This window comes from Triticum aestivum, chromosome 7A (genome assembly GCF_018294505.1).
Source record: "Triticum aestivum cultivar Chinese Spring chromosome 7A, IWGSC CS RefSeq v2.1, whole genome shotgun sequence".
In the NCBI taxonomy this organism is placed as follows: domain Eukaryota; kingdom Viridiplantae; phylum Streptophyta; class Magnoliopsida; order Poales; family Poaceae; genus Triticum; species Triticum aestivum.
In genome coordinates, this window is record NC_057812.1 from 87,256,921 (window position 1) to 87,272,243 (window position 15,323).

At 53.1% G+C, this 15,323-nt stretch overlaps 1 protein-coding gene across 1 annotated transcript; it reads right to left on the minus strand.

Moving 5' to 3' along the window:
• Positions 1–323: 323 nt before the first annotated feature.
• LOC123149460 (RING-H2 finger protein ATL47) lies at positions 324–1,951 on the minus strand. The gene has a single exon (XM_044569110.1). It carries the CDS (start codon positions 1,644–1,646, stop codon positions 558–560), a length of 1,089 nt encoding a protein of 362 aa, XP_044425045.1. The 5' UTR covers positions 1,647–1,951; the 3' UTR covers positions 324–557.
• Positions 1,952–15,323: the final 13,372 nt, after the last annotated feature.

Below are 15,323 nucleotides of genomic sequence, written 5' to 3' on the forward strand. Positions count from 1 at the left end.
TAGGTTACGATTTTCACTCTTTTATGTATATAAAATTAGTTCTAAAAATAAAATGCGATAGAAATACGACAACACCGTTTATACATGTTCCATCTACAAATAAAACCGTGTAAAATCAAGCGTGCCTTACATTTCCGCAAAATCAAGCGCACCTTGCATTTCGAAAAGGGCGTGAGCACTACCTAATACGGCCTGGTGATTTCGGTACAGGTACTTCCAATGGCAATTCTAGAGGGAGATTTACTTGCAGTTCTAACCAGAAGAAATTGTTTCCCTCAAAAAATCCAAAAAGAAAGAAGAGAAGAAATGAGTAGAGTTCATCATGAACCTAGAAGGCCACCCTGAATTTCTAAAACCGGCAGCACAGTAGTTTTGCAAGCACATACGTACTAATGGTGATCATCAGCAGATTCAAGAGCAGTCAAAAACACTCGTACTTCTAGTACTAGAAATTAGCTCTAGAGAGTTTGCAAGTCGCAACCAAGTACGAACGCGGTGCACCGTACCAAGAAAACAAAAAAAACAGCATTTTTTTCTTCTTCTTTTCATTCATGGTGTCACGACTCCCCGACGCTCCTCCTCGGCCACTGCAGCGCGCCGTCCACCGCCGGCGAGCCGTCGGACGCGAGCACGGGGAGCTTCCCCTTGCCGTTGCGCGGCCACTGCCAGATCTTGGACACCGAGAAGCTGTCGCCCTTGCTGCCGGCCCCGATCCTCTTCCCCTCGCCGCCGCCCCCGCCGCCAAGGCCGGCCGGGTTCGCGACGACCCCTCTCGGGCCCCTCATCCTCTCCGCGGCGCCGCCGTCGCCGTGCCGCCGGTGGACGGACACCTGCAGGCTGGCCTCGGCGAGCACGTACTGGTAGGAGCCCATGGAGTAGCACCGCCTGGCGTCCAGGCTGCTGCTGCTGCTGCCCGCGTCGCCCTCCTCCGCCGCCACAATGCCGCCGCCGTCGTGCTGGACGTGGCCGGCCGCCCTGGCCGTGCTCTTGAACTTGCCGAGGCGGACGGGGAACACCGCGCCCTCCCCCTCCCGCCCCCACCCCTCGTCGAGCAGGAGGGCCGCGTCGCCGCCGCCGTCGTCGGCCGCGAGCACGCGGCGGCAGAGCGGGCAGGTGGAGTTGGAGAGCAGCCAGGTGTCGATGCAGTCGATGTGGAACGCGTGGCCGCACAGCGGCAGCAGCCGCAGCCGGTCGTCGCCGGCGAACTCGCACAGGCACACCGCGCAGTCGAACGGCTCCTTGGCGCCCGCGCCGACCACCACCTCCCCGTAGAGGAACACCGGCAGCGCGTCGATGACGGCCTGGTCCAGCCCGGAGTCGTGCAGGTGGAACAGCTGCTGCAGCTGCCGCTGCAGCGCCGACTCCTCCCCAGCCCCCCGGCCTCCGCCTCCTCCGTCCACCTCGCTGCCCCCATCCTCCGTCGCCCCGGTGCGCGCGCGGGCGCGCCACCGCAGGAACCGGACCAGCAGGTGCAGCAGGCCGGAGACGAACACGAGCGCCGCCAGCACCAGCACCACGACCAGGACCACCGGGCTAATCCCCAGCCCTCCTCCTCCCCCTCCCCCTCCCCCGCCCCCGCCGCCGCCGTCCTGGCTCTTCTTGGCCTCGTCGGCGAGGAAGCAGCAGGCCGTCGCGGCTAGCAGCATCTCCACCTGCTGGTCGTCGTTGGCCGGTGTGGTGCGGGCAGTGCGCCGCTCATTGCGTGCGGGGGAGCTCCCCGGGCGGGCGGCGCTTTTGAGCTGAGCGGGCTTCTCGGAGTGGGTGGCTTCTTGGTCCTCTCCTGGCGGTGGCTCGCAAGGCGCTCGGGGGATGAGTCCAGGCTATTTGGGTGAGCCGTGCGGGAAGGCTCAAGCGGAGGATGTTGTCGTGTGTGACAAAGCACGTGTTTTTATGCGGCCGAGCAAGCAAGCTGACCAGTAGAACCGCCGGGGCGGCAAAGGTGGTCGTGGCTGCTTCGTGTGCTCAAAGGTGAAGCAGAGTAGAGACACGGTATGGTAGAAAGATCCTCTACGTGGACATTCATGGGAGAATATCACACTTCATGGGAGAATGTCATACGAAAACCAATTCAATAAGAACTTTCTAGAAACCATATTTTGAAGTTTCAAAAAAATCCAAAAAAAATACGGGATGTTAAAAGGGTGATTTTTTTTGCCACACAAAATTTTAAATTGAAACATATTACGAGATGTAAGCTATGAAAAAGACAAATTCTGTCCTGAATAGTCACATTATTGTTCGGCGCTATTCAACGCCGATTTTGTCTTTTTCGTAGCTCACATATTATAATTTGTTTCAACTTGAAATTTTGTGTGGCAATAAAACATCATCCTCTTAATGTCCCGTATTTTTTTTTCCAGGTTTTTCCGAAACTTCAAAACATCTTTTTCTAATGGTTTTCATCGGTTTCTTTGGAATGTTGGTTTTCGTTTTCATGCATATCCGATTTCCTTATCTTTTGGGCTATCTAATAAATTTGTCATCTTTGATACAAAATGCAGGTGCTATGCCACGAAGATCATCTTGTTTTTTCTTCCCTGAACCTAAACGGTTAAGGCAAATTCTTCTCTTCAGCCTTCACCGGCAAGCTCGTGCATTCGTGTTCTCTTTGCCTGCCGATCCGGCAGACTCCTGGTGCCTCCGCTTTGGTTAATAGTTTAGTTTAGGGTTATTTTAGCCATCGCAAGTGCGGTGCTCGGACGGATGGCAGCGCTTTTCTTTGAATTCGTCTGTCTAGATGTAGTCGACGGAGCTTTGGCCGGAATGATTCCTGTCGTCTCCTTGAGACGGTGAGATTAGGCTTTCTCGTCATGTTGTGAGATTTCGTGTCAGGTGCTTTAGATTTATGCAAGGGCTCAACAAACATTGCTGCCGGAGCAAGATTGGCACCGTGTTCTTTGCTGTCCGCTTCGGGCAAAGCGCCGGCGAACTGAGGCTGTGGTCACGGGGCCATATTTTTGATTTTGTGTTGCATCAACAGGCCACTCGAGGGAACGAACCCGGGCCTGCTTATCGGCAAGACATGGCCTTTGAGTTTGTTCTTCCCTTCGATCCCTCTCCTATCGTCTGATGTGAGCAGAAGACAAGAAGAATCAAGGATCCGTCCGTGTCACGGCGGGCGAGAAGGAAGACGATTGTGGTTGAGCTGATGCCGATTCCTTCAAGCTCCATTTCTCGTCTCCGTGCCGCCTGCCTACGAGTTCGCTCGCGCGGGTGCGGGTGCGGGTCCGCCCGGCGCGCCGTGCACCGCTCCATGACGTCCCTGAACGTACGAGTTGTTCCCGGCTCGATTTCCCTCTCCTGCTCCTGCCAGGTTGATCTCCGGGCAGCCATACGGTCCTCTCCTGGTACTGGGACCTGGTGTCCGTCTGGGCCTCAGCCGTACGCGCGTGCGTGCGCGGTCTGCCATCAGCTCAGCCTGATCCGCAACGCCACGACTGGCACGCCCAAACATACGGTACTGGGTGCATCGTGCCGCTCGTGCGTTGCCTGGGTTATTAGGCCAACTCCGGCGCGTGACCCCACTCTATCTGGGTGCGTTTGTACCAGACGGCTCAACGCGCGGGCGTGAATGAACTTTTATCCGTTTTATGTCCGCTTTCGACCAATCCATGGTCCAATTTTAGGCCGTTTTTCGGGTTAAACGGACAGCGCATGGACAGTCGGCACGCGCGCGCTTGTCCTTCCCCGACCCGCCTGTCGGTGGCAAAAAACACCACCCCGGCGCCCCATTTTGCGCCATTTCTTCGCAAAACCTCCCCCGTCCCGCCCACCACCCTCCCCCGTCCATGGTCGATGCCCCGCCGAATTTCAGCGGCCTGGCCTTCGACCCCGCCCAGAAAGGTGAAGAAGAAGACGGCCAAGGGTCCAAGAAAGCCGCGGGCGGAATGCACGCCGACGGAGCTCGCAAAGATGGACGTGGAATCGGCGAAGAGGAGGAACCGAAGGGCGGTCGTCAAGGGCAAGAATGCCGCGGCCAAGTTCGCCGCCGAGCGCGAACCGATGGAGGCCGCACGTCGCAAGGCCGAGGTCGACGAGAAGGAGGACATCGCGCACGCCCTCTTCATGCTTGGGATTTGCCATCCGACGGGTTTCTCTGCAGCGGCCGTAGGCCCGGCGAGCACAGGCTCGTCGGTCGCCAGGCCTCCGCACTGCCCCTCACCGACGTCGCGGACCACGCAGGTCTTGCCCGGTTTTCCTCCGCCAAGGCACGATGGCCAGACCCGTTTTTCGGGGTCGCCGGACGTTGGTGTGATCGCGTCGTCCACCCCGCGCCACTCAGCCGTCATCGACCTCAATGTCACGCCGGGGTCCAGCAGCGGCGGTCGGCCATCCGTCGAGATGCAAAGAAAGCAAGCACGACCGCCGTCTACGGGCACCATGTCGTCGCCCCGCGTCCTGTTCGACGAAATGCCAACACCAACGCCAATGGTCGACGACCCTTTCTACAACCAGTTCATGGATGATGTCATCTACGAGGGTGGACATGGCGGTGCCTACGATCCCGACGAGACCAAAAGTCAGGATGGCCACGCCCAGTACGTTACCGATGAAGACAATGAGGCCCACGACCATGTTGACTACGACCATGGTGACTCGTGGCATGAAGATGATGACATCTATTGCGAAGGTGATGATGATGAAGAAGAAGGCATTGCTATTGGGGGTGAGCCATTGTTCATCGGTGAGCTCACCCAAAGAGCGGAAGCACAAAAGAGGAAGAAGTGCATTCGTACGGGTTCATACTCGCAAGAAGAGGACAAGTTGATTTGCCAAAGTTGGATCGATATTAGTCAAGATCCGAGGACCGGTGCGCAACAAAAGGGACTTGTTTTTTGGACAAGAGTTCACAAAACATTTCATGAAAGAAATTTGTTTGTGTCCTACCAATTCACGAGCGATCATGGCATCACATCCATTCAAAAGAGGTGGTTGTTCATCCAACAAGAATGCAACAAGTATTGTGCCGCACTTAAGAGCGTTGAAGCACGGCTCGTGAGTGGTCTCGGCATTAGGGACATGGTATGCTCTCCTCATCCTAGTTCTTTCGTTGCTACGGCCACGACACTTCAGCCTTCTATATGTTTGCATGTTTAATTGTTGTTGGTTGTGTAGGCATTTTAATCTTTGAAAGCGTTCAAGGCCCGGCACAATGACAAGCCATTCATGTAACGCCCCGGACACATCCGCCGGTGGTCGTTACTCCTAGCGGTATCTAGACTGGCCCCACATATTAATACTTGTCTTTTCTGCACATTTTGTCCTCACTCGTGCGCACCCGGGAGCAACTTCCCGGTCGGTCATCCATCCTGAAATTACTCCAAGCTGAGCACGCTTAACTTTGGAGTTTTTCCGAATAGGCTCCCGGAAAAGAAGGAATTCCTTATCGATATGAGTAGTCTATCATCCCTAATAAGCCAGGCTATCACAATTGACTCTTACGCATTGTTGGACGATGTTGACACCTGATTTTGGCAAGATATAGATTACAATGGAGATGGTCTCAAGTGAACGGGTTTTCAGCATGAAAAGATTCACGTCGCCGAGTGGGACAACTTTGATGTTTCGGTTATATTCATTCGACCTTATCTTACGGACCGAAACTATACTCCAAGTGTCATAATTCAATGTTTCAAGTGGTTTTTGGCCAATCCCGTCTTCAAGATGACCTCGGATGAAGGAGCACTCTTAAGGAATTGTCTTCGTCTCGTCGAGCCAATCCATTTTGATATATAAATCATCTCAATCCGAGTTCATATGCAAAAGTTAGAGGCAATACACTGCAGACCGAATCTCAACGGAAATATGGCGCGAGGTGCCAGACACTTGTCTGATAGGTTGCACGAGTAATTCGGCCATCAAGGCGGCCTTGAATCGAAAAACCTTCAACACGAAAAAGTTTTGTCTCGTCGAGCCGATCGTTTTTCATATAAAATTTGTCTCAATACAAGATCGTATGCAACCTGGAGAGGCAAATCAAGATCAGGCCGTGTTTTCAGTCGGGAAATCCGAGTGAAAAGTTTACCATCCGAGTGAAAACCTACCGATCGAGTAAAAGGTCGAGTGAAAACTTATCGACCGAGTAAAAGATTGGCTTCCAAGTGAAAATATAGTAATCCGAGTGAAATTATTATCTGAGTGAAGTTATTCCGAGTGAAAAGATTACCGTCGGAATGAAAACTTGACGTTCGAGTAAGATATTGCCTTTCGAGTGAAATATAGTCATCCGAGTGAAAGATTGTCTTCCGAGTGAAATTAGTCATCCGAGTAAAAGATTGTCTTCCGAGTGAAAGACTCTAACATCCGAGTGAAAAGGTCCAGTCGGACGAAAAACTCTAATATCCGAGTGGATGAGCTCGGATCCGAGTGAAACTGAAGATGTGCCCGAAAGGTAATCCAAATGACCTCGGATGGAAAAGTGATCAACACGGAAGTTGTGCGCATCATTAAAACGGTGAACTTTGGTTTTGGAGTCATTATCATCTGAGATAGTATACGGCCTGTAAGTTCACTACGAGACTCGGACAATCCAGTCCGTTACATGACCGAGTCCGACTGGATATTAAAGATGACTTCATAGAATATTCAAGATGGTCTTATTTGGAAAAGTGTTCAACATAAGAATTGTTAGTCTCATTGAGGCGCACAAGTTTCATGTTTGGACCGTCTTGATCGGAGGTCATATGCAAGCTCGGCGGTCCACGCAAGAAGGAAGACAGAAGTTGGGCCAGATTCAGACTGAATCCGAGTTGGAATAGAACTAGGACTCTAGGACGTGAATTGATGTAATTTTTTTTGTAAGGAAAGCCTAGATGAATCCTTTGCTTGTACGGGAAGTCCAGCCGCCTCTTATATATGTTGGGGGTGATGACCGATTGAACAACACCAATCGAAGCAATCAATCTATTACACTTTTGTGTTCATCTATCTTTATCCCCTACCCTTGTATCTTTCTTTCTCGTTTTTCGTTCGTTCTTCGCGTTGGAGGGCAGCGATCCACGAGGCTCTAGGGGCGAGCGAATCGACCTAGGGCAGCCCATAGCCGCCGCACTCCCTGACGGGGTCCCTCCGGGGCGTGTGGGGTTTCGGTTTTTCAAAAGCGCCCGCTGACTGTCTTGCGTATCGCGCTGTCGGTCGGGTCTCCTTCGACGTGAGCTGCGGTGCATCACCCCCGGCGCCGAGGGTACACGTGAAGTGTTCGTGTGTCAACACACTTTTTGGCGACTCCGCTGGGGACGAAGCTTTGAATAGTCTCCAGCCTGTTCTTGCTACGAGGAGAGCGTCATCGAGCGGCTGCAATCTACAACGGTAACATGTATCATCAATCTCCTTACGTAGATGCAAATAGCCATTATGTTGATGTTGCTAGATCTTTCAATGGACATGTCATGTCGGCTAGCCCTAACGAGCAAAGGCCGACTAGTTATTCCGTTGGAGAAACTTGGAATTTACATAATCGCGACATGCAACTTATGAATCTGAACTTTCGTGCATCGACAACATCTTTCAATATGCCGATGAACAACACAATTTGTTCGAGTGATCAATATATGACACCTCATGTGCAGGAGGGCATCTCACAGTTTTATCCATCGGCAGCCAACTCGCAATATGCGGGTTTATCCCCAAACATGCCGATGAATGAGGCAATCGACCATGCTTCCATTAGCTATTTGGACGATTATCCTCAGTCATCATATAATACACCTCATAATATTAATTGTTCAGCATCATATGCAACTAAAAGTATTCATGACTCGGCTCACTTTTATGGCCGAGTGAATGGAGATTCTACAGGAGTGTATGTGTCTAATATTGCAGGAGATGAGGTGACTTTGGCTGCGTTAAAAATCTTAGCGCAAAATAAGAAGATTACCACCTTTTGCCTTGAACAACATGATAAAGGTTTGGTTCCTGATTATGAGGCAATAAAAGCTAGGGTTTTGAAAGAAGATGAAGTGTTACCGATTGATCAAATTGGCATGAGAAAATATTCAACAACAGTGCACATGTCTTCACCTATCATTGCAGCATGTTATACACCCCTATACAATCGCAAAATTTCGGCAACATCAATTCATTGCCGAAAGATCCTAAAAGTACTAGGGGGCAAGCTGATCCAAGCAGGGCTGAGTTTAAAGAAAAACATGTGGCCCAAGTGGACAAGATCAAGCCAAAGCTCACAGGGAATAGCGTCAACGGATTTACTACGCCAACTCTTGAGGAATTACCAGCAGAATATCGACATGTTTATGAAGCACTCAAGAAGAAACGTGGAGTGGACTATTTGCAAGAAAATCGTCAAGAAAGGGTTCACTCGGCTAATACGGTTGATTCGGTTGAAACTGAGTCAAATATGACTAAGTCGTCTACAGCTGAGTTGAACAGTTCCTTTTGTGAGAAGACAATGGTGGATTCAATTGAAACCAAATTGACCATTGAGACGTTTAAGGCCGAGTGCGTTGCATCAAGCCAGCCGAGTGCATCGTGTCAGCCGAGTGCATCACTGGCTAAAGCCGCTGGAGCCGAGTGCATCAAGCCAGTTATTGCTGCGTGTACCAAAATAGAAGATGCAAGCTTCACCAAGCAAAAGAACGGTAAACGCAACAAATTGGTCGTGCTTGATTTTCTGGATGTGAGGGAGCTTACATGCTGCCCTATGAATTCCGTGCCAAAGAAATTGATGAGCATCAAGAGCAAAGTTATATGGCCAAGAAAGTTTGACTAGTGACGAAGACCAAGAACCAGAGCGTGCAGCTGAACGAAGTATAGCTGACGAAGAGCGGCCGAGTGGAATCCATTCGGGTAATCCGAGTGAAATCTACTCGGGAAATCCAAGTCAAATCTATTCAGGCAATCCGAGTGATGAGGCACGATGTCGGAGTAAATAACCATGGGTAGCCTAGCCGGCTCCCCCTGACCCTTCTGAAAAAATTACGAGCCGATTCGGCCCTCAAGAATCCAAAACACGGGGCCGCCTTCCCCTTGCCGGCTGTCTCCCAGGACGGCTATCGGAAGGCGGCCCGACTTCAGCCCTCATGAAGAAAGCCGCGGGAGGGCCGGCTCCGAGAAGCCGGCCGCGAGAAGGCCGACTCCAAGAAGCCGGCTCCCACAAAGCAGTCAAGATCGTACCCTCGAAGTCTGCATCCACATAACGGCGATGTGACGGGGCGTGGCTACAGTGAAGCCTGCCACCCCCGAATCCCGGAGCATGCCTGGCACAGTGCGCCGTACGGGTGGCCATGACCCGTCCGGCGCAGCACTGTTGCCACGTTGACCCTGATGTCATCCACGACGGGCTACCAGCGCAGCCCACGGGCGGTGGGCCCCTTCAGGCAGAGAGACACCTGAAGGCGGCCAGGCCTCCCCCAGTCGGCCCAAGACAAAGCCGGCTCTCCATAGCCGGCTTGCCACTTCCCTCGAAGGAGACGCCCCATTAAGGAGACAAGACACAGTGAGGCTACAACGATCACCCGCCGGACAGCGGCACTGTAGCCACGCCCACCTCGGCGAAGCCCTCGTCACCAAGATTGAGCAACAGTAACCAGCCCCCGACAAGGCCCTGGACAGTGGGGCCTGCCTGTCGACCAAGGAGCCGGCAGCCGGTGGGACCCACCAACCGGCGGGCCCCAGCAGTCGGCGCAGAAGACGGCGAGTGTAGACACAGACGGCTGGGCCCCACGCCCAGCCGGATTACCATTGTACCCCCGGGGGGTAGGCCTATATAAACCCCCCGGGACACCCATGCAAAGGGTCGATCCCTGCTAGTTTTAGACACCACATAGGAAGGAGAAGAGAGCGAGCCGTGCCCTTCTTCCTCCTCTCGCCCAAACAGCTCAAGGAGCATCGTGTAGCTATTTATTCATCTAGTGATCATGCGGAGACCCCGCAGAGCAGCAGTAGGGGTGTTATCTCCACGGAGAGCCCCGAAGCTGGGTAAGATTCGCCGGCGTGCATGTCTTCGCCTCATCCCGTTTCCAGGCACCGGCGACGTCTTACTGGCTCCCACAATGATAAGCCACCCGTTGGCATATGTCGCACCTACTGTCGTGGTTCTAAGCCTGACAGTAGAGTGGGGGGTAGGTATTGAGAGGCAAGGTCCTAGCTATGGAGAGGTTGTAAACACAAGGGATGTACGACTTCAGGCCCTTCTCGGAGGAAGTAACAGCCCTACGTCTCGGAGCCCGGAGGCGGTCGAGTGGATTATGAGTATATGAGTTACAAGGTGCCGAACCCTTCTGCCTGTGGAGGGGGGTGGCTTATATAGAGTGCGCCAGGACCCCCGCCAGCCCACGTAGGAGAGGGTTTAAGGTGAGTTAAGTCTGGGGCGTTACTGGTAACGCCCCACATAAAGTGCCTTTACTATCATAAAGTCTACTTGATTACAGGCCGTTGCAGTGCAGAGTGCCTCTTGACCTTCTGGTGGTCGAGTGAGTCTTCGTGGTCGAGTCCTTCAAGTCAGTCGAGTGTGTCTCTCGTTGGTCGACTGGAAGGCGACTTCTTCTAAGGGTGTCCTTGGGTAAGGTACTTAGATCAGGTCCATGACCCTACCCTAGGTACATAACCCCATCATTAGCCCCCGAATGGATTGAGGCTTCGAGTGAGGAAGGAGTTGATGTCGTTTCCGATTAACCTTTGTGCCCTGGTCGTGCGTTGTCCTGGACCAAAGAATCTCTTCGTTGACAGGGAGCAATTTGCCTTCAGTCGACTCGATCCATTCTATTTTTGCGTCGAGTGATCTTTCAGGTTTCGATGATCTCCGAGCGACGGATCGCCGGAAACACCGTGTCTGACAGACTGATTTGTTGTTCGCGGATTCCGCGGGATGCGAAATTTGGGGACGCGCGCGAAGCGGGGCGGACCGCGGCGTTCAGATGGGACGGGGCATAGACGCCTCGATCTCCGCGCCGCCTTTTTCGCCACGTATCCAGTCTGCATAACTGCTCCCAGATATGATTAGATCGACGGGCCCACCTATCATCCACTCGGAAGGGACCTTATAAATGTGCCCGGCGAGGATTTCTGTGCTGCGCCTCAGCATTCTCTCCCTCTCTCTGCTTCCTTCTTCTCCGCCCAGCGTGCTCGCTCTCGCCCCCGCACCACTTCCCTTCGTGCATCTCACCGGCGACCATGGCCAAGGAGAAGACGGCGGCGCTGGAGCGCGCAAAGAAGGCGTCGGCGTCGGAGAAGGCAAAGGGGAGATCCACCAGCCGCGGAGGGTCCTCGTCCAGATCCCGTCTGCCGAAGGGCTGGGTCCAAGGAGACTGGATCCAGTCGACCATCACAGAGAAGGACCTCCTCGACATGGCCAACGAGGGCTTGATCCCTCACGGAGCTGCGAGGCTTCCGGGGAAGGAGTGGCAGCCTCAGCCAGAAGAGGGTGAGTGTGTGCTTTTGGCTACTCATGTTGATCGTGGGTTTTCCTTGCCGCCGAGTGTTTTCTTCCGTGGCTTCTTGAATTTCTTCGGAGCACAGCTTCACCACTTTACCCCAAACTCCATTGCCTATCTTGCTGCATTCGTGTCCATGTGTGAGGGTTTCTTGGGCTGTCGACCGCACTGGGGTTTGTTCAAACATATATTCACGTGTCGCTCTCAGACCGTGAAGAAGGCGAGCCCAGGTGATGAGAGAACCCGAGTCGTCCAAATGTGTGGGGGTCTGGGGATCTAGGTGAGGAATAAGAGCACCTTCCCACCCATGACTTTTCCCGAGTCCGTCAGAGGCTGGCAGTCGACTTGGTTCTACTGCCAGGCCCAGTCGACGCCAGGGCAGTCGAGTGGACTCCCTCCGTTTACCATGGACCGAGTGAACAAGCCCTCCCCTCTGAAGCTGATTCCGGAGGAGAAAGCTGACGTGAAGATGTTGATGGAGCGCGTGGTGCAGTTGGTTCGGGAGGGAGTGACGGGCATGGACCTCCTGGAGGTCTTCCTCAGGCGTCGCATCCAGCCCCTTCAGTTCCGGAGCCACTGCATGTGGTTGTACTGTGGGACCGAAGACGAGACTAGAGTCCATCCAGAAGCAGTCGACGACGTCACTCTGGAAAGATGGATGGAAGCCGTTACCGGAAACAAGGATAACCCACGCGGAGCCAGAAGGATTCCTCCACTCGACCACAACAGCGACCCAAACAAGGTACACTTGCCCTGCTCTCCACTGCGCTCTTGTCGCATTCATTTCTGTTTACCCTGTCGACTGATCGACTGATCCTTGTCTGGGCATCTGCTAGGCCCTCACCGAGCTGTACTCGATGCCCAATGGGGCACAAGCTTCGACTGAGGAGGGCGAGGCGAGCGGGGGCGAGAGTCAGGAAGAGGACGAATGGGACTCGGATGTTGCAGAGGATGATGACGACGATGATGATGATGACGGTGATGAAGATGACGTCGAGGACGAGGAAGAAGAGGAGGAGGAGGTCGTACCACCGCGCTCAGAAAGGCGGTCGAAGCTTGTCCACGACCCTTCGACCGAACGTGGTAAGGGGGTTGCGACCGCCACTCAGTCGACCAAGCGCCCTCGGACCACCTCTCCGGTGCCGACTGAAAAGGCGCCGAAGCAGCCCAGGGCGGCCTCGTCGAAGCCGATCAAGCTCCTGCCGAAGATGAAGGTGTCCATCCCCATCATATCAGGGTAACCGTGCTGCTCATATTTTCTTATTTTGTGTGAACTCTGTCTCTGGTCGACGCTGAAGTTAGTCGACTGATCCTTTGGAGTTGCACTGCTGCTACTTCTGAAACCTCGGCCCGGGCCGATGACCACGAGATGGAGGACGCAGCAACTTCGAACCCAGGTACTGTATTCTTAACGCCGTTCTTAGTCGACTGACTCGCGATCTCTGATCCTGATTCTTCTCCGCAGCTCCACCCAATACTGTTATCAATCTTCCTGATGATGATGAGGATGAAGAGCCGCTGAAGCGCAGGAGGAGTCGGAAAAGCGTCCGCCAGTAAGGTGCCTCAGGACGTGACGGCGCCTGAGATTCTGACTGTGGAGGAAGAGAACACCACTCGACACACGGTGTCCTTCGCAAATCCACTGACGAGTGCTCAGCAGCCCTCCCTCTTCACGATGCACCACGTCCCAGAGGACCAAGCTGGCGTAGCGAAGGAGGCGATACGCCAGGCGGGACTCATGATGGAGCAGCTGAAGACCATCCGGGACGCGAGCCAGGCAGCTTATGACGCCAGTTCTGCCCTCCAAAGCAATGTTCATGTCAGTCGACCACCGTTTGTTCTGTTGGATATGCTGCCAAAAACTTTTCCTTTCCAGAATTTATAGTAGTCACCCAGTGGGTGTTGTCGATTGAGCTCCGTATTAGCGGGGGCACGCTGAGTGCACCCGCTGGGTGTAGTCCCCAAGGCTAAGGTCGACTGCTGGCAGTTGGCCTTAGGCTTTATAATGTCAGTCTTTCTGTCAGTCGACTATGTCGACTGGATTTCACAAACCGGTGGGGGCACGCTGAGTGCACCCACTGGGTGTAGTCCCCGAGACTGTGGTCGACTGCTTGCAGTTGATCACAGTCTTAGAGAATGCATCTCGCACTTTTTTTTGAGGTCGACTGGTCGACTTTGTCTTCAACAGGATTAGTGGGGGCACGCTGAGTGCACCCACTGGGTGTAGTCCCCGAGACTACGGTCGAATGCTTGTATTCGGCTGTAGTCTTAGAAACGTGAGTTTTTCCCTTTTTCACTCGGAAGTGAATTATATTTGACATTTAGTCGATTGGTTCTTCGCAGAACTCTTGTGATCTTGTGGCTCGCTACTCAGAGCTGGAACACAAGCATACTCAAGTCGAGCTGAGCTTGAAGCTGGTTCAGGAGAAGCTGACAAAGGCAAAGGAGGAGACCGAAGGTATGTTTGGTGAGACCTTGACGACTGCTTTTCCCCTTGCTTGTTTCAAAATCTGATCTTGCTGTAACTTGCAGGTAAGGTAAGGGAGGCCCAACAGAAGAAAGACCTTGAGCTAGCTGAGAAGATCAAGCTTGCTGACGAGAAGTTAGCTTCAGTCACCAAGCTCGAACAAGACAATACCAATCTGAAAGCTGCTCTTGGGATTGCCAACAAGGAGGTCAGTCGACTGAAAACTGATAAAGCTGCCCTGACCGACCAAGTCGCCAAATTGACTGGGAAGAAAACTGATCTGGAGGCCTTCCTGAGTGGACTTGCCAAGAAGTTGTTTCTCATGCTTGAAGGTAAACCTCTATGCTTGGCAGACATTTCCAATTGTGATTTTTCCATTCGACCATCTCCTTGACTTAGTGATCACCCTTGCAGAATTTTGTCAAAACTTCGAAGAAGAAACTAGCCGGCTGGAGCCAAACCTCGACCCCGTCAATTCTCCGGTGAACGATGAAGTTGCCATGGATGTTCTCCGACTGGAGTCCCGTGTTGCAGTTGTCGTGGACTATCTCGCAAGGCTGAAGGCCGCCACATCTCGCATCGACTCGACGCTTTGGCCTGAGGAGACACTTCAGAATGACCTTGAATCGCTGATGGCCCGGTTGAACACGATCCCTGGTCGAGTGCAGGAATGGAAGAAGTCCTCGGCTCGGTGTGGTGCAGATGTTGCTCTGTGTCTTGCCCGAGTCCACTGTAAGGATGCACGAGAAGAGAAGCTGGCGGCCCTTCGGGTGGCCAATACCAAGAAGCACGACTTCAGGTCCTTTATGGAAACTTTCCTTGCAGCTGCCACTCGGATCGCCGACGGAATTGACCTTGATGAATTCGTTGCTCCTTCCAGCCCTCCACAGGAGGGGTAAAAAACTTCTTCTGGCTTGACGCTTTTAAATTTGCCTCGGTATGCCGAGTGGAATTGTAACCGATAAACCCTAACAGGCTTAACGCCTGAGCACTCTCGGTTCCTTTAGATATCGATTCAAACTTGAATTTGGTGCTTGAATATGATTGCCTTTGGCCCGAAATGTCTTTTGCAGGTTCAAAGCAAGGCGCCTTTACTGCAATCGACTTATTCTTCAGTCCACTTAGGCGAGCACTGGGCTGCAGCTAAGCCCCCGAGTGAGAGGTTTACTCTTCACTCGGCAGGATTTTGATAACTTAGGCGAGTGCTTGGACTGCAGCTAAGCCTCCGAGTGAGAGGGTTGCTCTACACTCGGTAGGATTTTGATAACTTAGGCGAGTGCTTGGACTGCAGCTAAGCCTCCGAGTGAGAGGGTTGCTCTACACTCGGTAGGATTTTGATAACTTAGGCGAGTGCTTGGACTGCAGCTAAGCCCCCGAGTGAGAGGGTTGCTCTACACTCGGTAGGATTTTGATAACTTAGGCGAGTGCTTGGACTGCAGCTAAGCCCCCGAGTGAGAGGGTTGCTC